This window comes from Neurospora hispaniola (genome assembly GCF_033458365.1).
Source record: "Neurospora hispaniola strain FGSC 10403 chromosome Unknown B0T23scaffold_1, whole genome shotgun sequence".
Classification (NCBI taxonomy): Eukaryota; Fungi; Ascomycota; class Sordariomycetes; order Sordariales; family Sordariaceae; genus Neurospora; species Neurospora hispaniola.
Genome location: NW_026944406.1, coordinates 1,524,550 through 1,547,823, shown reverse-complemented (window position 1 = coordinate 1,547,823; position 23,274 = coordinate 1,524,550). Strand labels below are relative to the sequence as shown.

Here is a 23,274-nt window from a genome sequence, read left to right as displayed (position 1 = left end):
AGGGTAGAAGTGGGTAAAACTGGGTAGAATGGACGTAGAATCCACTAGATTTAACCTCTTTAGCAATAGCTTTGGGGGATCGAAGGTGGATTTAGGCTTAGAGTAGAGTAGAAAAAAGGCCTTTATGCGTAAGAAAGTCGCTGATTCTACTCTCAGTTCACTTTTCCCCCACTCTCTGACCTTTTTAGCCAATAAGTACCCCTGAGCCCCCCTGGTTAGACTAAGAGGGTGAAGAACCAAACTAACAAACTTTCCAGCATTGGATTGTACGTATGTGCTGGTGCTACAAGGGGTTTGGTCTGGTTTGTTCTGTCTGTGTAGAAGTACACGGGAGGGAAAAGATTGAGTAAGTAACGTGTGTTCTTTACGTAGAGTAGAGGTAGTGATATTTGCCACCCAGCGTTCACTGTCTAGCCTAATGGTGCCGAAGCGTCTCTCAGCTCCTTGATACTTTACTCTCCTGCCGGCCTGCTAGTCCAGTAGGTAGGTATCAAGGTGCTGTCTTCTCTGTGTAAGTGCCAGTACCAACCAGTGTAAGGAAGTGCAAGTGTAAGTGTAAGTGTCCGTCTGTATGCCATGCCGTTTTCCGAATGACACCCGCTTCAATAGGTAGGTAGTAGCGTACCCTGACAGACTGAATGATGGATGTGGCGGGACGGGGGACGGGGATACATGTCTGACAGGTGGAGGGTTGACAGGCGGTTAGGTGAGATTAGGTAGGTAGGTACTGTAGGTTACAAGTCCCGTTAAAAACTTGAGGATAGGTAGGTAGGTAGGTAGGTAGGTAGGTAGGTAGGTAAAGTGTTAGGGTGCCGTTACACGAGGGGATGTCGTACAGATTCCCCTCAGTGACATACATGGTGACATGGTGACTAGTACTAGGTAGTGACTGGTGTACACTAGAAGGTAGGCGAAAGGGAAGTGGGTAGGTAGGAAAAAATCTTTGAGCTATTGCTCCTTCCCTTTATGGGAGAGATTTTCCATTTCGTTCTAGGTGTATGTATGTACTAAGATTCATAACTACCTAGCTGGTGGGCCTGCTGGCCTCCTGGGCTTGAACGCCCCTGGGATGATACCTACTTACTTAGGTGTGCTGGGTAGGGCCGGCCGAGATGTGAAAGTCTGGAATAACTGAACAGGAGCGCACATTTCCGAGATATCATTTACACTACTACTACAGTATTACATACGTCGTGACTGCTGCTGCTACGATGCTGGGATAATGCGAGGGAAGATCCAGATGGTTGGGTCAGGGGCACTGAAACTGCAACATCTTGTCTCTTCCACTCAAAAGCTTACATACCTACCTAGGTAGGGTAGTAATGTTGACACTGTTACACCAGATGTACTGCTTCTACACCTGACAGTTTTTGGTCGGTCGAGAAAAAAAGAAGCATTTGGACATGCTGCACAACGGGATTAGCTGCATATGAATATCAGTCCAATGAGAATTCTCTCTCTCTCTCTCATCTTCCTAGATAGCTAGTGTACATCCAACCGGATAAATCGACTGTGTTCAATGGATAAATCGACTGTGTAGCTTCTCGCGAGCCACCCTAAGTTAGTGTTAGGGTTAGTGGCTAGGGTTAGGTGTTAGGGTTAGTTCCGGGGGTGCAGGGGGCCGGCGAGAGGCCCCCGCGTATGAATGAGAGTTCAGCGTTTTTAAAAAGGTGGTTTTAAACTCTAGTTGTCGTAGTTTAAGATAATGTCTTTAGGTGAATATTTGGTGATAATTGCTACTACGCCAAGAGCTGCTAAGATTCCGGTCTTGGCTGTCAGTTTGTATGGGCTCCACACAGCGGATTCATCTGGGCACACAGTCGATTTATCTGGCTCGGTGTACATACCTCTAGCTAGCTCCTTTGGTACATGTATTTCTTTTACGAAGTGAGTATACTACATACGGTAGACAAGGGTGTGCCGATATATCCACGGGCCGATCTGAACGCGTAAGCGAGGAGCACTTCCCCCCTGGACTAATATGTAGCTTGGTAGGTTAGCTACATATAAAATGGGATTTAGGGAACCTGAGTGGGGGATGGGATGGTGGTGCCGGAGAAATGTCATGCATTTGCGGTTCTCCAGACGACCAAGACGACGAACGGACGGGTAAGTATTTTAGCGAGAAGGAAGGGGAAGGGGTTGGGACTGACTGACGCCGGCGCGGATGATGCCCCCCCTGAAGAAAGTGTTGTGCATGTGCACAATTGGTGGTTGATCGTTTATTGCTTTTTCTTAGCCGCGCTTCCGACAGTTTAATGGGGTTTATGATATCTCATATTCATCTACCTTCTTGTGTCTTATTGTATCTAGCTACCTAGATATTGAACTCGGGGATATATCGGGATTGAAGACTGTAAAAGAAGCAAGCAGCCTAAACTCGTTTCGGTTGTCTTGTTCAATTTTCACCTGAAGGAGCTGAAGCACAAATAGGAATCAGTACCATAGGTTTATGATGAATTACCTTGAATTTAGGGGAATTTTCGAGCTGATGCAGATCCGGCAGTTAGTGTTCTTGCGTAGCGGTAAGGCAGTAAAAGCTAGGTAAGCTTCGATCAGGGGAACCTGGTCCTTGGATCTGTGTTCTATCTTTACCAGACAGATCCTGACCCGACTTGGTATAATAGCACGAGGGGCCCAGGCTGCCGAACATCCAGACCCCCAAGCGGAAATACCTAGGTACTTAGGTAGCTTTCCCTTGGTTATTTCCGAGAGAGAGAGAGTGTGTGTTGTTCGAGTTTCGGCCGCTGCTCGAGAAGGTTCAAGGGGGTCCCATCTGGTGAGTTGTAGTGTAGGTAGGAGGTACCTAGCAGTTAGTGTCAACCGTCGGACATTATCCCCGAGAACCTAAAACTCCGCTTATAAACCAAACTTTGTCACCGGACCTCCTCCACTAATATTCCTTTCCCATAGAACCTATATTGTTTATCCCCGTGGTTGGTCGGTGTAAGCAAATGTCAAGCAATACAGACATACTTACCAGGAACCCCCCAATAACTCTGGTACATCACCTGCCGTGATGGTATGATTCCCACCTTTTTTGATGTTTTCCACTTTTCCCCAGAAACTCCGCAAAAAGAAACGCGCAAAGTGGAAAACATTGAAGATCCGGGGGGCTCGCACATACATAAACTGCCCTGGAAATGGAGTCATACACGAGTCATGAGATCCCGCAATCCCTAAAAACAAACCCCAAATTCTAGGTTATCCCGCCGTCAACGGTTGTAAATTTGACATTTCCACATTTATTTTTTTTAGCGCGCCTCGCAAGATGATACCCGACTTGTTGAGGTTACCTGATGTTGACGTGGCCTGTCAGTAAACGAAGCACTTGGCATTTCACCTAGTCTAGACTACCCACAGCACTAAGTCTAGGAAATGCTACCAAGACTGGTGAGTTTTCCGAGTGGGGGGTTGTTCGCAAAACCTAAAGGCAGGAGTTGCAAGGGAAAAATGAGAACCACCGATTGGCTTCAACTTGTTGGAAACGCCAAATTGTCGAGAATGTCCCCCCGAATTTGCACCAGGAAAGGGGATTGCAGAAGGTTGCCGGGAGTAACCTTGATTAACTTTAGTCACGCTATGCTCTTTTTGGTGTTAGTGTTTGGAGGGGTGAAAATGACGGGCGGTTGGTGGGGTGGCAGGCGGGATAGAGTGCCGGAGGGTCGGGGACCTGGTCGGGGGGGGATGGTTAAGCGAAACGGAGGGTGACCGTTTTCCTGGTTGGGGTTCCGTTTGGATAGGAATCTGGTTCGGATTCATTGCAGTGTTGTTAGAGTCTTGGAATGCTTATTTTGTGTGTGCCTGGAAATTGGGCCAGGGATTCGAAAAAGACTGCATATGGGTGAGGGTTTGGTCTGTTGTCATATCTGGAATGCTTGAGATGAACTGGGTTGGTTGACAACCACCATTGTTTCCGTTGTTTGTTTCTCTGTTTGAAGGCATCGTCAACCACATTATGCATAGTTACTCTTTGTTCTAGCTGCTGATGAGCGGTGATGATTGGCAAGAGTGGGCTTGCTTCGAGAAGAACTCAGAATACTCTCCAGGAAAAAAAAAAAACAAGAAAGAAAGAGGCACCGGGGTGTTGTTATCTCGGAATGGTGTTGTTAGCGCACGCTTTCCGAACTCTCCTGGCTCAACTCTTCAACTCCCAGTCTTCCAAGCTCCCAAGAAGCCAAGATCTCTTTCCGGCCAAACTCTTCTGACTCACTGACTAGACACAGGTGAAAGTGGAGAGAGTTACCTGGGACCAGACTTGAGTTGACTTTCGTTGTTTCACTTTAGATCTCCCAGATCTCCCCGGCGCCGTTGGTTCGAGAATGAGTCCCTTGCTTCCGTGGTTGCAGTACCCGTGCGTGCGCCTGTGAAAGAACCGAAAGAAACTTGCGCAGCTTCTGTCGGTTTCTTCCCCCATTGTTGTTCCAGGATCTGAAACTTATTTGGGTCTAGGTCCCGACACAATGGAAAGGCCGTCTATTCGCTTGTCACGGATGGCAATGCTGAGAACAATGAACCAGCCTTCCAGAGAAACATGAAATGGCTATAAAGGGGTTCTCTCAAAGACATAACAGTATCAGATCTGACCCATCCCTTACAGCTCAACATTGACACGGATATCAAGTTTCCATGGCACTCTGCAGATTGCTGGAAGGTAGTAAACTGTTCGGGTTCAAGTCATATGATTCGAGGACGTTTTATTCGCCTGAAGGTACAGGTTCCTTTGGTTGTTACTTGCCCGGTCCAAGCATGACGGTGTGATAGTACCATGGCTTGATGTCACAAGAAGATTCGACCAGCATGCAAGAACGAGAGGGAAATGCGCTTACCTAGAGCATATATACACCACCATCAGTGTCACTCCCGACCAGGTCGGTGTTCCGACACCCTCTAGTACCAGTCTCGATCCTTGGTAGAGACACCAGTTATAGCTAAGCTCGTCAGCAAGTATCGCATTATGGGAGGCAGGAAGCATCACAGTTGGCGACGAGGCAAGGAAATCCAAGATTCCGGTGCCTCAAGACGCAGAACACCCCTTGACTCCGATACAGATATGTTCGGCAGTCCATCACTGTGGTGCAAGAAGAAAAAAACCCATCATCACCACAGGGAAGCGAAAGGCCGCCGATCCGAAAAGGGCGTAGGCCTAGACGAGCAGCCGCGGCAGAAGCACCGCATCTTGCACTCTCCCTTTGCCCGTCTCTTCGGGAGGACTTCTGGTCACCGTCATCGCAAGAAAACCACACCGACGCGCGAACCCAGAATCGGGCATCGGCGTGGGCTCGGGTGCAGCACGCCTCCTTCTCCTCCACCACCACCACCACCACCTCCGCCATTCAAACTTTCCTCGCCATATACTACTCCCAAGATGTATCGCCGTGGCCGATCGGTCATGCAGTTAACGCCATCTACACGATCATTCTGTAGAACACCATACCAGACACCGACATCTCGCATCCAAGAATCTTCTAATTTTAGCGCTTCAAATACCCCAAGTGTTGTTGCTTCCTCGGGAACTCCCTGCCCATCATCATCATCATCATCATCCATGCCCCTCAATAATGCCACTTGCGAATCCTGTTTTAAAACGCACCACCTCAACGCCACTCTCCGCCAAGCCCTCCTTGCCTACACGCGAGACATGTACACGATCCTACAAAGATGGTCTGACGACGTCGGTTGTGGAGAGGGCACGCAAGGGTTTGTCACGGATCCGATGGAGTGGCAGCCTGAAAAGGCGGCGGTCGTGATAGAAAAAGAGCGCAGACCGAGCGAGATGTGTAGGATGTTGATGAAAATGGGGAGCGTAGAGGACTGGGTTGGGGTTATGAGGGGGTTAGAGGAGAAGGAAGGAGGAGGCTTGGGGGCCCAAAGGATGGAAAGGGTGAAGGATGGGGGTGGAGAAGAGGGTAGTAGTGGACCATGGGCGGCGATTGGGAATGAGACCAGAGGCGAGAGTGGCAGTGGGAGGTGGTCGGGATACCGGAGGATGGCTGTGGATCAGGGAGGCGGACAGGGTTGACAACGAGGTATGTACTTGGCTTGTGGAAGGTCATTCCTTGTATGGGTACGACCATGAAGGAGCCGTAACGGGCCGGTCCGTGAAAGGAACGGGGCCGTCGCCGGAAAAGCGGGGGCCTCTTTGATGGGCCGGGGGTTCCATAGCGGGACCGGAGCGACGGCGGTCGAAATACGTAGGGTAGGTAGAGGGAGGCCCCGGCTTTGCGACCGGGATAAAGACGCTGTCAGGAATGTTGTGTTACGGTAGTAGAGCGAAGTCGGTGGAAGCTGTCAGGAAGGCATGTATAGGGATAAAGTAGGAAACCCAGAAGGAAATGTCATTTCCAGAACAAATGGAAGCGCGCATGATCAACAAGGCATTTATTGATTGCATGCTGACAGCATCTTGGCGTTTTGGGCTCGTTGCGCTGACGCATGCAGTGATTGATGCAATCCAAAGGTTGACAGGTTCAAGGCACGGTACTTTGAAAGTGTAGGTTACGCCCAAGCCATCACGTGAGGTGTGTCGTGCTGTCATGAAGAGATTGCGAAAGTGTGGTTGGTGTTGTTGTTGTACGGCGTCGTCAGTCCATTCCCAGTCTTGTCACCGAAAACTGTCGCGGTGGCTGGAATTGTTCTCTTTCTCCCCTCTTTTTTGAGGCTCATCCAAGCATCGCGACATGTGATTGGTCAATAGCCCTTGTCGTTGCGAAGAAGGCAACATCGGCGGGCAGCCGAGAGAGGTGGTTGCCTTGCGTGTCCCTTTTGTACCTGCCCTGCCCTGAGGTACCTTAAGTGGTCATGTCATCGAACGGCAGCGGATGCGTCCCTGGCTGCCCGGCCTGGGAGTGACGGGAGTGTTTGGTTGGGCCTCACAGGGCCTCATTCTCGGCGTTTCGGGGCCTCTCTTCACTGCCAGGGCCTCTGGAATTGCGGCTCTGCGGCCATAGGGCAGGTCCAGGGCAGTTGGTGGGAGTCCTCAATTTCCCGGCATCTCCATCTCACCACTCACTTTATGCCCACTTTCAACATACCTTACATCCGACGACGACGACGACGACGAGCACGACGTCCATCACCAGATCCAGCGCCTGCACCTGGCAACGGCAGCGTGCTTTCAATCAATCATTTCTCATCAATTTCGTCGTGACCGACGTCCAAATCTGGTATACCGTGACCCCACTTGCTGTCAATCTGCGACAGAAGACTGTCACCGAATAATAGGTGGGCTGACGGCCTTCACAACGGAATCCCCTTCTTTCCGAAGTCGGGGCCTTGATACGATCCCGTCGCTATTTGTTTGCTACTATCGAAAAAGAGGAGAAAGCAGGGCCTGGCGAAAGGGGCATCGCATCCTCCCTCCTCATCATATACTCCGACCCCCAACCCCAAAGGAAGCGAGGGCAACCAACCGGCCACACTCCCTTGAACATCAATCCAGCCCACCATCATCATCACTGTCCGAATATGCTTTGTTAGGCAACAGCAAGGCGTCAAACCGAGTGAAGCGCGATCCATCTCTGTCCTGGTCAATAAACAGGCATCATCCCAACCAAAGGCATCCTTTCTACCGTTAGTACCACGCCGTGCTTTTCCGTGTCTGTCTCGTGCTTCACTTTTCTTCCTTCTCTTCGGTGCTTTTACATCTTAGACATGGCGATAATAGCACGACGTTCTTGTTGGTTGTCGTCATGTCTAGCTGTAGCCATGTGCAAATGTTCCATCCGTGGTCGTTGTGTAGCAGAGGATCGTGGAGATGGCTAACCCACTCTCAGTCGAGGAGACTGACCAGTGTTGCCCATCATGTCACAATATCAGTATGGCCAACACGGCCAGTATGAGGTATGGTGATCCACGCAACTTTCTCTTGCTCATCGATGGGAATTTCCTGCCATAGTCAACCCATCACTAACCCAATGCTAGCCCTACTACAACGGCCAGTCCGGCCAGGGTACACAATCTCCTGGATTACTCGACTCTCCGTCCATTCACATGCCCGGCACCGTGACTACCATGGCGCCTGGTTGCCACGGATATGGAGGCACCATCTCCACCACTGCTGCGACCACCGGTCAAGCTCCCCGTGCGGGCTTTGCCGTAGACCAACAATTCCAGGAAGCTCATGATGCGTCCACCCAAGGGAACGAACGCTTTACTATCTTGAACCACTTCTTGCACGACCGCAATGTTGCCTGGACCCCCATGAAAGTTGTTGGGTCGCTGGGCGACAGTCAGATATCCAACCTCCCGATAAACTCTGGATACTCCGAATATCCCAGATATCGTGATAACCATGCGCCATCCGAGTGTGATACTGCCGTTGACCGTGCTGGAGTTTTCTCCGACTCGGGATATGGGAGTATAGCCAGGCAGAGTGTGGGAAACCCTTCCGTATACGGGGACGTGGACCGTGGCGGTGATACCCAAATCATGCTCCAGATGTCCCAGTTTCAACTTCAGCAGGATTCAAACCCCCAAGCTACAGTTATTCCCAAGGACACTCTTATGCAAGACTTGGGAAGCGATGACTGGGGCCATCGAAACACTACCACTTGTCTCGAGCGCAAAAGTTTGTTTTGCGAGTACTGTCGGGAATATGTCAAGACCAAGTCGGAGCTAAAGTAAGTATCGATTCTGCTCTTTCTTGAATACTAGCTGATTTTCTGGCAGTAAACATAAACAGAAACATACAAAGCCACATCACTGCCTGGAACCTGGCTGCAAACGTGACATAGGCTTCAGCACCAAGAACGACCTGCAGAGACATTTGGCATCCGTTCACAAAAAGTATAACGTCGTATATCACTGTTGTCATGGCACTTGCCCGACCAAGACCAAGGACGAGAAGGATTGGCCTCGGGCAGATAATTTTAGGCAACATTTGAGAAGGGTTCATCAGATTTATCTCAAGGCTGAGGACGACCTGAAGAGATATGAAGTTCAGTGCGTAACCAACCTTGACCCTGCCTCGTTAGCCAATGCTCATTTGTCCGCAGCCTTTCGCAAGAGCAGGTACTTGCCGGTCCGAGTTCCGTCGCCGTTTTCGCGTCGCAGCAGATGCAGATGATGTCTCAGCAAAACGGCGCTTCCCGGCCTGACCAGGCGCAAATACAATATCTGAGTCATATGGCACCTTTCACTGAAACCAGCCTTCAGGCTCCAGCGGATTCCTCGATCATCCTTCAGAGTCGAACGGTCTCGGTGAGCGAGACTGTGGATTTTCCCGCTGTGGAAAATGGCGATTGGTACACATGGCCTGATGCAGGCACCGCAGAGGTCAGCTCCCACGTCCTTCACTTGGTTTCCAGCCGCCGCGGCTCGCTGCGCGCACTCGAGAGGACTAGATCCATCTCGATCGATGAACCCTCGAGTGGTCAGCAGCCTGGTTTCGAATCGGAAGTCTTGGTAGACGGACGTGCGGAGATGCCTGCGACGGCTGCTAACAGTGATATCAGTCCCTCGATTACCACGGTTGGTATGAATCTGGATATCCGTCCTATGTCGACTGGTAGTGGTCACATACGGTCCCATGTCAACGAACTGGACGGCAACACTCACCAGCATCTCGACAGTGCCGAAGTGGACAGTCCTGTGAATAATCATCATGATGGTGAGCCAGTTGAAGACGAGGAGGTGGATGATGTTGTGCCTGACTTGGGTCAAGACACATCCGCGGATGACTCTGATGAACCTGAGACGGCGTTGGTCAGGTATTCGTTGGACTATTCGATTGAGAACTCATCCAAGCCCAACCTCTCACCACAGTTAGCTCTCTCTTTTCCCCTAACAGGAGTGAACATTGATGACGATGAGGGTGCTCTCACTTTTCTTCGAGTCTTGCAAGCAAAGGGTAACCTCGACCAACTGATGGCCGAGCTCGGGTATCAAAAGAAGGAAGAGAAATCCGAGCAACCAGAACCAACTGAGAAGAAGGCAGAGCCTGCACCCACCTCTGCTCCCAGGACCGGAAACAGCAAAAATCCCTGCTCCATGTGCGACAAGAGCTTCAATCGCAGGTGCGAACTCAAGAAGCACCAAAAGCGCCACGACAAGCCCTACGCCTGTACCTTTCACAACTGCTCCAAAAACTTTGGCAGCAAAAACGACTGGAAGCGGCACGAAAACAGCCAACATCTTCAACTCGAGATCTGGCGCTGCGACGAGAAGCAACAGCAGCAACAGCAACAACAGGGCGTCGTTGACGACCGCAACCGGGTCTGCGGCTGGGTCGCCCACCGTCGCGAGTCTTTCCGCACACACCTGTCCAAGGAACATAGCATGGACGACACGACCATGGAGAAAAAGGTAACCGAGTGCCACATTGGCCGCAACTGCGAGTCGCGCTTCTGGTGCGGGTTTTGCCGCAAGACGATCGAGTTCCAGAAGGATAAGAAGCTGGCGTGGTCGGCGAGGTTTGATCATATCGAGGATCATTTCATTGGAAGGAATGGGGTAAGACAGCAAAATATTAAAGATTGGGAGTTTATTGAGTCCCCTGTGGCTGGTGGTGGTGGTGGAAAGAACGGAACTAGGACTGGAACTGGAAAAGGGGCAGCGGAGATGGCAGGGAGGGAAGTGGTTGATTTGACTGTTGAGCAGGCAGGGGACGATGATCTAGAACCTGAGAGAAGCTCTTCGAGTTCCTCTTTGTATGTCACGGGGCAGCGACGGGTGCAGCAACAAACTCTTAAGCGCCGCTTGGACGCAGAAGACGGGACCGTAACGTCTTCTGCTGCGCCGAGAGCAAAGAGGCACAAGTCGGGTAATAGGCAGAGGGAGTATCTCTGGTCTTGTGTAAGTCTTCCCTTCCCCAATCTCGCCCCCGTGTTGTTGGTGTGTCGTACTAACCACACACACACATTCTTGACGATTAGTGCCAGTGTACCGGAGCAATGTTCAATGTCGAGACGACGCCCGCGTGTCTGGATTGTAACCATGCTCAATGCGAGCACTGCGTTGTTGAGCACCATAGGGGCCCTCGGGAGAGACGTTAGAGGATTCGTCGCCATGTGACGGCAATGAAGCTTTTCTTTTTCGGTCACTTCTTGTTTCTCATCTCATAATCTGCGGATGGCAATACTCGTTCTATGTTTTAGCAATTTAGAGCGACTTTTGGATAGATGAGGGGAAGATCTGTGTTAGGTTGGCTTGCTTACTTTACAAACTCTCAAAGGGTGTATGTGTGTGTATTCGTGGGAGGGGCAAAGGAACGAGTGGTAGGGCTGACCTGCAACACCCCACGGGTCTGTACTATGTATGTGGCAAGCATGATATGTATGTACGTCGACCACTATAGATTATCGATGGGTTGATCCTATGGAAATTTCAACAACCCACTTATTTTTCGTCTTTAGTTTCTTTCTTTCTCCTTTTTTTTTTTTTTTTTTTTTTTTTTTTTTTTTTTTTTTTTTTTTTTTCCTTTTCCAATTCTCGCCCGGTTCAACAAACCTCGCCGGACAGACATCACCGAGTGACATCGACACACGATATGACATGGCATAACAGGCACGCCCCCCCCCCCCTCCTTTTTTTTTTTTTTTTTTTTCGGTACAACAGTACCTATACTATAGATTCTAGATAGATGGCAACTTAAACCAACAAGTGAGAGGAATCTAAAGTTTAGGTAGGTTGTACAACGTCGCTCAAAGCAAGGTTCTGACAGGACAGGCTTATAGATAGGCTCATAGCCAGGCTCACAGGCTCATCGTAACTTGTGTGTGTGTACTAACTACCCTGCGGTACCGTACCTCTTAGGTAGGTGTAGACTCGCACCGGGCAGCCGTGAGTATAGTCGGTACTTAGCTCTAGGTACTTATGAATAATTATGTCCCGATACGGCAAAGGGATCTACCGACCTCTAGTCAAGCCGAGCCGAGCCGGTCGCCGAGCGGAGCAGCCAGAGGAGTGTAGGAGGAGGAGGGGCAGAGGAGTGCACAGAACTGAAGCAGTGTCACAGAAGCAGTGTCACAGCAGATGCAAGGTTCGCGGCGGGAGAAGGGATTAACTTTGTTGGATGCGGTCATTTATAGTTTGCCAAGGTCTGATTAGGGAAGGTAGGTGTGTTTTGCAAGGTGTCATGTGAGGTACCTTCACTAGAATCATGATGAATAACGAGACTTGAACTGAAGTATTGGAGGAGTCCTTTATGAGGGAGTGAGTGAGTGGGCGCTGAAACTGAGAGAGGACGGATAGATGCGGGAGTAAGTGGCGGAGTGGCGGAGTGGTGTAGGATAATCCGTCAGTACCTGTACAAAACTCGGACCGGGTTCTTGGGGGAGTACCTACCGTGACACTAGTTCAAGACTTGGGGTGGTCGGCCTTGAGGAGAGAAGGACAGAAGGAAGGAAGGAAGGACGGATGGAAACTTGGCCGTTTACAAGGAGTAAATCCAAGTGCCTGCTTTGTTGTGAGGTTGCCGGCCGTTCGTTTCTTTTTATTTTCGGCCACGACGGGAGATAGGAAAAAATACTTCTACTTAAAAGAGGAATTCGAAGAAGAAGAAAAGGGGGAAAGGCGCAAAGAAGTAGTTCGGTACTACAGTAATGGTCAAAAAATACTATCCCCTTCCCCCCATCATCCAATGTGGTAGAGGAGGACAGTATTTTTCTTTTCTTTTCTTTTTTTTTACTATGAGTTTACCTTCGAAGATCACATGGTTAAGATGAAGAACTTATGAAAGGGGTGGGGAGGGGATGGGGTTGGTGACTGGGTTGGTTCATTTGAGCACAAGATGTGATTGTGCAAGACAGGATGAAGAAGAAGAAGAAAAAAAAGAAGAAAAAAAGAAGAAGAAAAAGGTTAGTATTTATTGGTATCCTGGGAAAGAAAGGGACCGCCATTTTCATCGGATATAGGAAGCGAGAGAGAACGGTGGAGACACACAGATGGACAAACGATTCGAAAAGAAAAAAAAAGAAAGATGAAAAAAATAAAGAAGAAGAAAAGTAATGAAGAAGAAAGAAAAAGAAAGCGAGAAAAAAAGAAGGAGGGAAAAGAACGAAGAAGAAAAAAAAGAGAAACTAGAAAAAGAAAGAAAAAAAAGGGTGGTGAGGTCCGTACAAAGTCCGAACCCCAAACTTCCCCAAGGACGACCCCGATCAGAAGCGGAACCATTCCGCCTCCAGGGATGTTAGCATTTACACACTAACTACACTACACTAGCACCTTCCCGCTAACCATCGATCGCTGCATATGCCAAGGATCTACAAGCAAATTAGCTCCTTTTGATCCTAAACCTCCTTCCAGTTGGATGTACCGAGTTTTTTTTTTTTTTTTTTAGAATCATCATTGATGGATATGTCCTCAGTCCAGCTGTCCAGGTCCCATGATTCACAACTTAAAGGTAGGTAGGTAGGTAGGTAGGTATGATTCAGCGCGTCCTGGACAAGATGGGATCGAGATCACATCTCCCCCCCCAAAACCGGGGATGACCTTGGTTACCTAGGAGGGCTTTCAGTTCCGCATGCCTTAGCTCTTTTATTGTTGTTTCTTCCCCGGTTTCGAAAATGTCGTAGGCAGTAGCGACATGATGCTCCGGCAACATGATATCATTACCAGCAATGCGGGAAACCTTTGTTCGTACTACCACAGCCATCGGGTTATTCAATGTTGGAAGGTATAAAATAGGAAGATGGGGAGCCAAAGAAGACATGACAGCTGAGGAGAAGGAGAAGGACTGAGGGAGTGAGGATAGTGCGTGCTCGCTGTCGCCGGGCAGTAGAATAGGTCCCAAGGGTATATCACCTCTACTATGTAGGCACATAACATAATTATACAACCTCCTCGCCGCGCTTCTACTTTGGAAACGAAACGACCCGGTCATCTTGTGTCGCGGGAGACCAGGAAAATGTAGCCAAGTAACGTGACATTTGTCTGTCTGGACTGTCACAAGCTACCATGCTATTGCTCAATTGATTTGCTTTATGTTGCCCCCCCGCGTCAGGTACGTAGACCACGGGTGGTAACCGGATCGCGCATATGATAGTTCTACACCTTTGTCCGGGGGGGAAAAAGGTTGATGAATCTTGTGTGAATTCACCGTTAGTGTAGATCAGTGGCAAAAGACAGGTTTCTACACTATGAAAGAGTAATACCTATATACTGGCAAGAAACCCTAGTTTTTTGTAGACTGGGAGTAATTACGCTAACCTTTCCTTTTTTCCCCGGTAGAGGTAGGTGTAGTAGCAAGCTGATGCATTAGTACCATGACGTTGTGACATGCTGAAGGATCCAAACCTTTTTTCTGATATTTTGGGATACCTACCTATATGGAAAGATGGTCGATCGTATCTGCAGGCTGTATGTATCCCACTCGGCACTAGCCCGAATGGACAGCTCGGTGGTGACGATAATTAGTGAGTGGCAGATTCTGTGGCTTGGTGCCTTGGGTTCCTGTTCGGCCCTACGGTACCTTTGCTGTGCTACCTGACAGTGACTGCCCTGCCCGTGTAACACAGTCACGCCGGCAAGAAGGATGTGGGGAGGAGGACTGCTGAAGAAGCGGGGAGAAGTCGGGGGAGTCGCTCGTTTAGACTTTGACTTGTGCTACATACGTCGGAAACCGTGGCTCGACTGTTCGAAGGACTTGGGTACCGTTGATCGCCGAACATGTGGTGGTGTTCGGGTCAGCAGAACAGGGTTCAGACTTCAGTTGGTCGGCGAATTCACAAGCCCGAAGTGTTGAGAAGCTGCGAAATTGATCATCTTGATTTCTCTCTCTGAAACTCAACGCGGTGGCTGTCACGGGCTTGGCACAACCGGTGGGAAGTGGTGAAAGTGATAGATCGCGCTGGTCTCCGGTTCCTTCGTCAGAGGCTTCAAGGATGAGTTCGTTGCATCAACATGTCGAGGAGCAACGGCTTCATGGACCCTAAAATGCCAAGTATATTTCAGCTGTTGCCTCCTCGAGTCATATGGATGAGTCCCGTATTCAGTATGGACTCCGCATCTCTTTGGGTCCTGTCAAGGTTCCTGGATGGTTGGGAAGGCGGAGCCGTAGCACTAGCTTGCTGATATCGCCGAAAATCCGGGACCCTTCTGGGGAACACCAGCCGGGTAGGGTGTTCTATGAGGACATGTCCGTGTTCGTCCTTCATCAATGAGCGGTTGGTTTGTTGCTACCTGGGCTGGCCAACTTGTCATGAACCGTTGTATTCCACCCACATGTGTAATATCTGTCATGGTCACGAGTGCAAGATGCTTACAGCGTGCCCGTTGTAACGAGAGGCACGGGTAAGTAAAGCTGGAGATCCGGTGCAGCGGTCATTTCCGAGATGCAGGAGGATGGGGACGGGTTGTTGGATAGGAGAGTGAGAAAGAGATCCAAGCAGTGACAGATGGGACGTCACGTCGGTAGAAGATGAGCAAGGTGGTTGTTCCCGGCCGGCACGCATGCGCAGCTGCGAGGGTCAAGACAGAATACCTTGGTATCCATTGGACGGGCAGATCGATGGACAAGGGTCGTGAATATGAGATCCCAAAATGGCATTCGGCCTCCCTTCGAGTTTGGCCTTGGGAATCATGTAGGTTGCGAGAAGGTGGTCGTCCAGAGCGGAGCTTTTACAGGCCAGGGCCTCCTGGACTGATTCCCGCTTGGCCTGCGGAGGGGAGCAAGGGCAAGTGGGAAAAGTGGAGAAATGATCTGGTTGTAACTACCTTGGCTTGGCAGCGTAATGAAGCGTAACGAAGCGAAATACCGTCAGTTTCCAGGCAATGGAAATGCAATGGAAACAAGGCAACCATTTGTTGGTCGCCTTACCGATGCTCTGTCGCCATTCGTTATTTGTCATTCGGGTTCAACAGCAATCACTCCTCTGGCTTCGAGCCGGCGAACTAGTCATAGGACCAGGGTCCGAGTCCAATGAAGCTATGCTTGCTCACCGAGACTTGACCACCAAGAAGCAGGTTCCTGACGCCAGCGATAGCGCAATTGCCCATCTCGGTATTGCGCGCATGTGCAGAAATTTGAAGCAGCATGTCCAGCTGAAACCCGATGTGGGCTTGCTTCTTCTTCTCGAAATACTGACGGCAAGAACTTTCATTGCCTTTGGTGAGCCTTTATGGAGCTTGACGCCCAAGTGAGGCGCTGCCCCGCCGTTGCTGCAGGGGTAGTTTCAGGGGCAGAGGAGGAGGAGAAGAAGAAGAAGAAGGAGGAGGACGGGAGTTGAGTGCTAACAACGACAAGTCATCGATTCTCGACGGCCTCTTTGATATCCCCTTCGTGGTGGTTTGGGTAAGATGTCGGAGGAGGAGAAAACCACGATGGGCAAAGCTCCCTTGGTTAACCGCAGCTTCTAGCCCATTGTGGTAGTGGCCTCCGGATACCCAAACTGATGGCTAACGCAGTTACACAAACAGAACGCCATGTCTTTCAATGGCCCGATTCACTACCCTCCAGAGCCTTTGAAACCGGAAACCATCTTCAAGTCCGGCTTCATCCCGTATGGCTTCACTTCCCTAAAGGAGGCCACACAGAGGCCCGATTTTGCTAAACAGCGCGCGGGAAAGAAAACGCCCAAGCCTCGAATGGCCTTTTCTCACTGGTCGTATACCACATCGCCAGGGAGAATGGTGGTAAAAACCCAAAGAGGCCGAGTAGGGGTAGGACCACCACGGTATCAACGACCCATAGATCACCGCCCGAATCTCCCAAAGGTAGCTTCCCGTGAAACTCGGGGCTAGCTCCGGTCCCTTTGACTTCGACGTTCGCTCCCGTCATCATCTGAAAGGAGAGCTGGCCGTGGTATCTGCAGAGCTACAGATTCTGATGGATGAAGACGGAGGTGTCGCCGTGCTTCATCTCGTCCTCTTTTTTGCGTTTAACACAGTGCGAGCTGGATTACCATCCAATGAAAAGTGGCCTTTTACAGCTCTCAAAGATTTCCGCATTCGCTGCCGCGATTGTCGACGTCGCGAGGTTAACCCAAACTGGGCACCACCCACACCCGCTAAACTGCACTACAACCATCCCTCTTCCTAAAACCAACCCGCAATTTGGCGCATCTGTACTGGAACCCAGACATTCTTGGAGTTCCCGTACCTGGACCGTATCCCCCAGCCAGAAAGAGGGACAACTCGGTGAATATACTGGTCTACAAGCCAAGTAGACACATGGGTACGGAAGCGATTTCGTCAAACACTACTACACGCCAAGCTGCCTTTTTCTACTAGGACTTTCACACTAGACTATCCTTCAGGACTCTCTCCGGACACCGCGGTGAGACAGCAATACCGACCATGACCAAGACACCATCGCTTTCCAAGTTGGCGTTTCTTGAGATCAACTCAATATCTGTCCACAGGACTTACCATATCCCTTTCGCAATGTCAGTTTGGGATATCAACAGTCTTCCAAATCGGCGGTAAAAATACCCGTCTGATTCTTTGGGACATGCCTGACCCCGAGATCCAAATCGTTGCATCGCAGCCACAATATTCGCGCTTCACTTCCCCGGTGCTTATGGCATCTCTGTAATAATCATTGAGGGTTTCAAAAGCAACATACGCGTGTATTGAGGGATCAGCGATGCTTACGACACGAACGACGTACCTCACCCTAAACTTGGCGTGCATACATCTGGCCAACAAGAGCGAAACAACTTATGACCAGATTTTGGTAGTATCAAACCCACCATGAACGACGGGGTCTTCCAGGTTGACAGTTGACAGCAACGACAGTCTTGGTCAACCGTATCACCACAGACGGCGGTTGGGTCTTGATCTCGAATCTCGGTATTTCTCTTGCCGGGCTGATAGACGAGTCCGCCCTTGGCGCTACTACACTATGTTTATCGCACGGTGCGCGAACCATTCTTACAGATTACACAGTCTTACAACTGGTGTTTGAGCACGTATCGATACTCGGATTCGGCAAGATCTCGATGTGCAGCCAACCTCGAGACACGATCTTTTGGATGCTTATGGCCTCTGCACAAAAAGGGGCGTTCGCATACATATCGACATCTTGAAGTACCTATACGGAGAGCTTCAGTCTTTGAAAAGTTCAAACTGTGGACCTCACGAAAGATTACAGGACCGAACAAACTGCTGAGTTGTCCAAGCTATGCCAATAGCCCTGGGGCGCAGTAAGCACTAAACTGGCCGGCCATTGGCCAGATTTCACGGATTCCCCCCATACAATTTATTGTTCAGACACTGCAACCAGCTCTTTCCTGATCGGGCCAAGCTTTTGATGTGTGTAAGACGACTGTGATGAGAGGTCTTCCCCCAGTCGTTACCAATGGCTGAGCCACTGAGGCCCTTCCTCTCCCCATTGCTTGTCACAGGGCCGCCGTACCACATGTACTTTCTCTTGACCCTACCTCTTCACTTATCTGAACTCTTGAGTAGAGGTACAGTATGTCATCTCTGAAATACTTGAGGCTCTGCTAGCTGTTACCTCGGCTTGTACCTCGACTTGTTCCAAGTACAAGCGGGCGAGTCCTTGATCCCTTTGCGGATGGATAGGGATGGGAAGACCCTTGACTTGATTCACAGTCCACTTGCACTGTCGTATAATAAGTCCAAGGCCCCCTCGTGCTTTTCTTCCTGTCACGCCTTTTCTTTTTTCAACCTTAACCTTCAGTCAACAACAAAGTGGTATGAGACTTGATCATACCTCAAGTGCCTCTATTCAACAATATAACGAGCAATCCCACATTTATATCTACTGATACCCCTTCTCACGTTTCTTCTTCCCTCACAATACCCGTGGCACATTCGTTTTGTAGACTCGAACGCACGCCACCTTTCCATCCCGAACTACTCGAAGACCATCATATCATTCGTGATTTGTGCATCTGGCACAGTTCGTCAAGATGACCAACCCGTGGCTCTACCAGGACGACAGCTACCACGTGCCCTACTCTTACAACAGAATGGAGTATACACCGGGACTACTCGAGAGCTTTATCGACCCCAGTTTGCAAAGTTTTACAACACCATCAGCCTACCCGACCACCATGGATCAACACCATTCGATGCAACTCCAGCTCAAGGAAGGACAAAAGACAATGTTCTTCAACTCCGACATCCCACAACAGGCTACCTTCATTCCTTCCACGTTGGGGGTCATAAATCCATTCCAGGTCCGCTGCATCAGTCCCTTTTCGGCCTTCGAGACTTCAGAAGCATCCGGAAGTGCACAGAGCCCACCCGCAGACACCATCACCGAACCACCTGCATGCTACGAAGCCCGATCGCCCCTACAAGAACCTTTGCATCTTGAAGATTTTGGCCTCTCTCAGAACCATCCTATCCAATTCGCCGGCATAGGCAAAGGTCTGGGCAACGGCTTCTTCGTCAACCCTATGGACGTCAACTCAACCGGGCAGTTGGACGGCTATGACAGCGAAACCAGCACTCCCGATTTCACCTTGCCTCAGCGGGTCAACAGCTGGGAGAGTTACACGACCGGTGGGCTGTCCGGGTGTGACATGGAGCAAATTCAGCAGCAGCAGCAGCAGCAGCACAGCTCTCCTATAGTTGACTGCACCAAGCCCGCCAACCACTACCCACCTGCGTCCCAGGAGAAGATTGAGGAGCCGTCTCTAGTCATCCTTCCACGCGCACCCAACCTGAAGCGAACGAGGCAGGCCGATGCCGACGCCGATGAATACCTCCCAACGACCAAACGAACCGCCGCAGTTCTCAGCCGATCAACATCCACCAAAACCAAAACAACCACCCCCCGTCGCGGCCGCCCCCCAACCTCCCACTTCCCCTTGACTACCCACCGCCCTCACCAACACCAACCCACCCGAACCCTCCCCTCAACAGCTACCAAAGCCCTCACTCCCAACTCCTCCAGAGGTAATCTCCTCTGCCCCCACCCGCCCTGCCACCAATCATCCCATGGCTTCAAAGACCAACCCTCTCTAGACGCACACATCAAGAAACAGCACTCACGCCCGTTCATCTGCGTCTTCAGCTTTGCCGGTTGCGATTCCACTTTCGGCAGCAAGAACGAGTGGAAGCGGCATGTGGCCAGCCAGCATTTGATCCTAGAATACTGGCTTTGTCAAGAGGGTGAATGTGCTAACGTTGATAACAACGTCCCTTCTTCTATGGGAGTAGTTACTGGAGGCAGTGGACCAAGATCAGGAAAGAGGAGAAAACCAGTACAAACCATGATCCCAGGGGACGACAACGACGAGAACGAAGACGACGAAGACCTCCCCCTCCTCCCCAATGGCGCCATCTTCAACCGCAAAGATCTCTACACCCAACACGTCCGTCGAATGCACTTGCCTTCCCACCTTACCCCCTTTTTACGAAAAGAATCCACATCTACAAACGACACCACCACCACCACCACCACCCAACAAGAACTCAACATCTACATCGCCACCTTACAATCCCGCGCCCAAATCAAGCGCTGTGCCCTGCCCACATACATGCGTTGTCCTGTCCCCAGCTGTCCACAGCCCCCCTTCAAGGGCACAGAAGCATGGGACCAGCGAATGGAACATGTCGCTAAGCATTTGGAGAGCTATGCTGCTGCTGCTGCCACTGCTGCTGCTGCTGCTGCTGCTGTCGCTGTCACTACTACTTCCGGTACAAGAACTGGATCGGAAGTGGAAGTGGACTCGTTGTCAGTAGCGGCGGAACAAGACAAAGACAAGGTGGAATTCGGCAGCGAAAGCGACATTACTTTGACGGAGTGGGCTTCTAGTAGGGAGGTGGGCATCATTAAGCGTGTCAGGACTACGACTGGGACTGGAATGAGGAAAGTAGAAGGAGGATGGAAGTGGGTGACGAGGGACCCGATTAAGAGGAGAGGACATGGCGGGAATGGAACTGGAAGTGGAAGTGCCGCCGGTGGGTACGGCGGAGTGGGTAGTAGGGGAGGACGGACGAAGACGAAGGCAAAGGCAAAGGCGAAGGTGACAACGAAGTCGAACACGAAGAGGGGACAAGAGGTGGAGGAGGAGGAGATTGTGGTTCACACTCAAAATCACCAGTCGTTCGAGTTTGAGGAGGATGAATGACTATTGATAATGAAAGGAAAGGTGGTGGACAGGACGTCGCTGCCTTCTCTTTTGTTATTGTTGTTGTCATTGGATTTTGTGCAGGAGGGTTGGGTTCGAATCCATTCAGGATCAGGAACCGGCTTTTGGGAAGAATTGTTAATACGTTTACTGGAACTGAGGATTTGGTGGGGTTGGATACTATTCCTGATGATGACTGATGATAATACCATGCTTATTAGATCCAGATACTTTTTACAGCTCTTTCCTTTGTTTGTTTGTTTGTCATGTAGTCAATCAATACCAATCTGCGTTTTGTTTACTTTGATTCGCTAGTTACAATAGTTGCTTCATTCTAGTGCTGCTGCCTTTGCGATTGCTACGTTGAGTGACCCTTTGGCATGGCACCTCTTGTGATTATCGGGGCGCCTATTGGTGGGAGGTCAGGGGAAAGGGATACCCAGGAAACTACATCATCTGAACACCTACATCACACCGGTTGGTTTAGTTAACCGATATCAGAGGGATAGAGAGGTCCTAAGCTGTAGGAGTTGGCTCGCCATACATACCTAGGTATGAGTCAAAATGTTTACCTTTTTCTTTTTTCTTTTTTCTCGCCAAGCATCAATCATAACCGATTTATCTTCTTCCATCTTCGGCTACCATCGCGTTTCCACGGTCTAGACTAGGTGATATTTCAGCTCATGCTTGATATGGGCGCGGGCGTGGGCGTGGATTGTGATTGTGTTATCAGAGGACATCATGGCCGCATTCTAGGCCTCCTGCTTGTCCCCAAGCCATAAGCGCCATGCCACTGACTTGCACTGAGCGCCGAAGTAGCTCCTGCCTGCAGTGCTGTTTGACAAAAGGCCCCCCCGGTGGCTGACCTGGTCACTTCCATCTATACTAGCTGGGCACCCAGGCATTCAGGGCAACCAGGCATGATGGCGCTGGCTTGCATACTTGCGGGGTACGATGCCAGCACGAAAGCCCAGCGTGGAGAAGCGACATGGTTGTCAGTCAGTCAGTCGTAGTGCCTTTTCGTTCGTTCGTTCGTTCAGTGACGGATCGAGCGGGATGTAATCTCGTAATTTTCCCATGTTGTCTCAACTGGTTACAAGCTTACCACAGGCTTGGGAAACGTCTCCCCCAAAGGCAACGCAGCAAAGCTCGGAGGTAGGTAACAATCCGGTCGATCACTATTCATCATCATCCGCATCAGATCCAATTTCCAACCACACCGCGATTCTCCCACCTTGAGCGTTCTCCAGTATGGACAAGCAGCGGTGTGCCGAGCAGTGTTGGACAGAAAAAAGTTCAAGTCACATCGCAGGCGGGCGGGCGGGCGGACAAATGTAACCTGGCTACCACATTCGCGGGTGCGTGCCAGCATAGGGAAATGCGGCGATGGTGCACATAGTAGTGCATGTAGGAGATTGGATACGTACAGCCTGGCTAGGTAGCAGTGCCCGTGGAGATCATTTGAAATTGGAGGAGCACCACCAGCCAGAGATCCAGCGAGGAAAATGGGGGGAGTGGGCAAGTGATGGGGTGGGCGGACCCAGCACTCACCATTGGAAGTCATACGAAAGGTCAAACTTGAGCTTATGGCCCTGCTGGGAAGACCTGGGGTGGTGGTACAGACATATTGTCGCAAGGATGTAGGTTCCAGACATACATGTGCGTGCAGACAGGCAGACACTGCCATGCCGGCACGGAGACGGGGCACGATGCGTAGGTTGAGATGGGGTACTGAGACTTGGGCTTGGTCCATGTGGTGATGCCGTGATGCGGTGGAGGTGGCTGTGGAGAGAGACATCTACCGGGAGTTGTACTTGCACTTGTAGATAGACGAATGATGGAGAGACAAATCAGTGAGAAGTGTTTGAGTGTCTGGGCAACACTGAGGACTCCAGTAATGATTGACGCAATCTCACTACTGCGAGAATATCCTCTCATAGCGACACCGTCTCGACACTCGTCTATTGTCGAACTGGTGAAAAAGCAAACATCACACACCTGGACATTTATGCCTTGCTCTCTACACCATCGCTTGCCCTGGCCCGAATTGGTTGAAGAACTCCACAATAGACGCCAAGTCTCCAGAGTCCAGACCAAAGAGCAAATGTTAAGCGCGAAACATGTCTTGCTTGTCTGGCAGTGCCCGGTTATGCAGCTTCGCTCAGGGGATTTCCCCGAGTCTTCCGGAGCTAAGGGCCATCATGAACTTGGCGAAAGCTTGTGGTCGATAACATAGGGCTTTATCATGATCGTCTGCAAGCAATCGCCCAATTTGTCGGCGGTTGTG

General features: G+C 50.4%; 5 protein-coding genes across 5 annotated transcripts; 4 read left to right on the top strand and 1 right to left on the bottom strand.

Annotated features, from left to right (window-relative positions):
• The first annotated feature begins 4,714 nt into the window (after positions 1-4,714).
• Positions 4,715-6,141, top strand: B0T23DRAFT_434004 (uncharacterized protein). The gene has a single exon (XM_062840482.1). It carries the CDS (start codon positions 4,958-4,960, stop codon positions 6,020-6,022), a length of 1,065 nt encoding a protein of 354 aa, XP_062696674.1. The 5' UTR covers positions 4,715-4,957; the 3' UTR covers positions 6,023-6,141.
• A 1,662-nt stretch (positions 6,142-7,803) lies between these two features.
• B0T23DRAFT_306819 (uncharacterized protein) lies at positions 7,804-10,994 on the top strand (the record flags this gene model as incomplete). Its single annotated transcript, XM_062834399.1, has 5 exons — positions 7,804-7,842; positions 7,924-8,621; positions 8,671-8,943; positions 8,997-10,794; positions 10,875-10,994. The coding sequence occupies 5 exons, from the start codon at positions 7,804-7,806 to the stop codon at positions 10,992-10,994; spliced, it is 2,928 nt and encodes a 975-aa protein (XP_062696673.1).
• A 5,368-nt stretch (positions 10,995-16,362) lies between these two features.
• B0T23DRAFT_391700 (uncharacterized protein) lies at positions 16,363-16,978 on the top strand (the record flags this gene model as incomplete). The annotated part of the gene is made up of 2 exons (XM_062837957.1): positions 16,363-16,599; positions 16,658-16,978. The coding sequence occupies 2 exons, from the start codon at positions 16,363-16,365 to the stop codon at positions 16,976-16,978; spliced, it is 558 nt and encodes a 185-aa protein (XP_062696672.1).
• A 1,388-nt stretch (positions 16,979-18,366) lies between these two features.
• Positions 18,367-21,261, top strand: B0T23DRAFT_6639 (uncharacterized protein). Its single transcript, XM_062841608.1, has one exon. It carries the CDS (start codon positions 18,816-18,818, stop codon positions 20,985-20,987), a length of 2,172 nt encoding a protein of 723 aa, XP_062696671.1. The 5' UTR covers positions 18,367-18,815; the 3' UTR covers positions 20,988-21,261.
• Positions 21,262-21,739: 478 nt separating this feature from the next.
• Positions 21,740-22,925, bottom strand: B0T23DRAFT_416647 (uncharacterized protein; the record flags this gene model as incomplete). Its single annotated transcript, XM_062839638.1, has 4 exons — positions 21,740-21,853; positions 22,093-22,417; positions 22,539-22,592; positions 22,645-22,925. The coding sequence occupies 4 exons, from the start codon at positions 22,923-22,925 to the stop codon at positions 21,740-21,742; spliced, it is 774 nt and encodes a 257-aa protein (XP_062696670.1).
• Positions 22,926-23,274: the final 349 nt, after the last annotated feature.

Excerpts from the sequence above, each read along its gene's own strand:
- B0T23DRAFT_434004 (XM_062840482.1), top strand. The coding sequence starts at position 4,958 with ATGGGAGGCAGGAAGCATCACAGTTGGCGACGAGGCAAGGAAATCCAA.
- B0T23DRAFT_6639 (XM_062841608.1), top strand. The coding sequence starts at position 18,816 with ATGACCAACCCGTGGCTCTACCAGGACGACAGCTACCACGTGCCCTAC.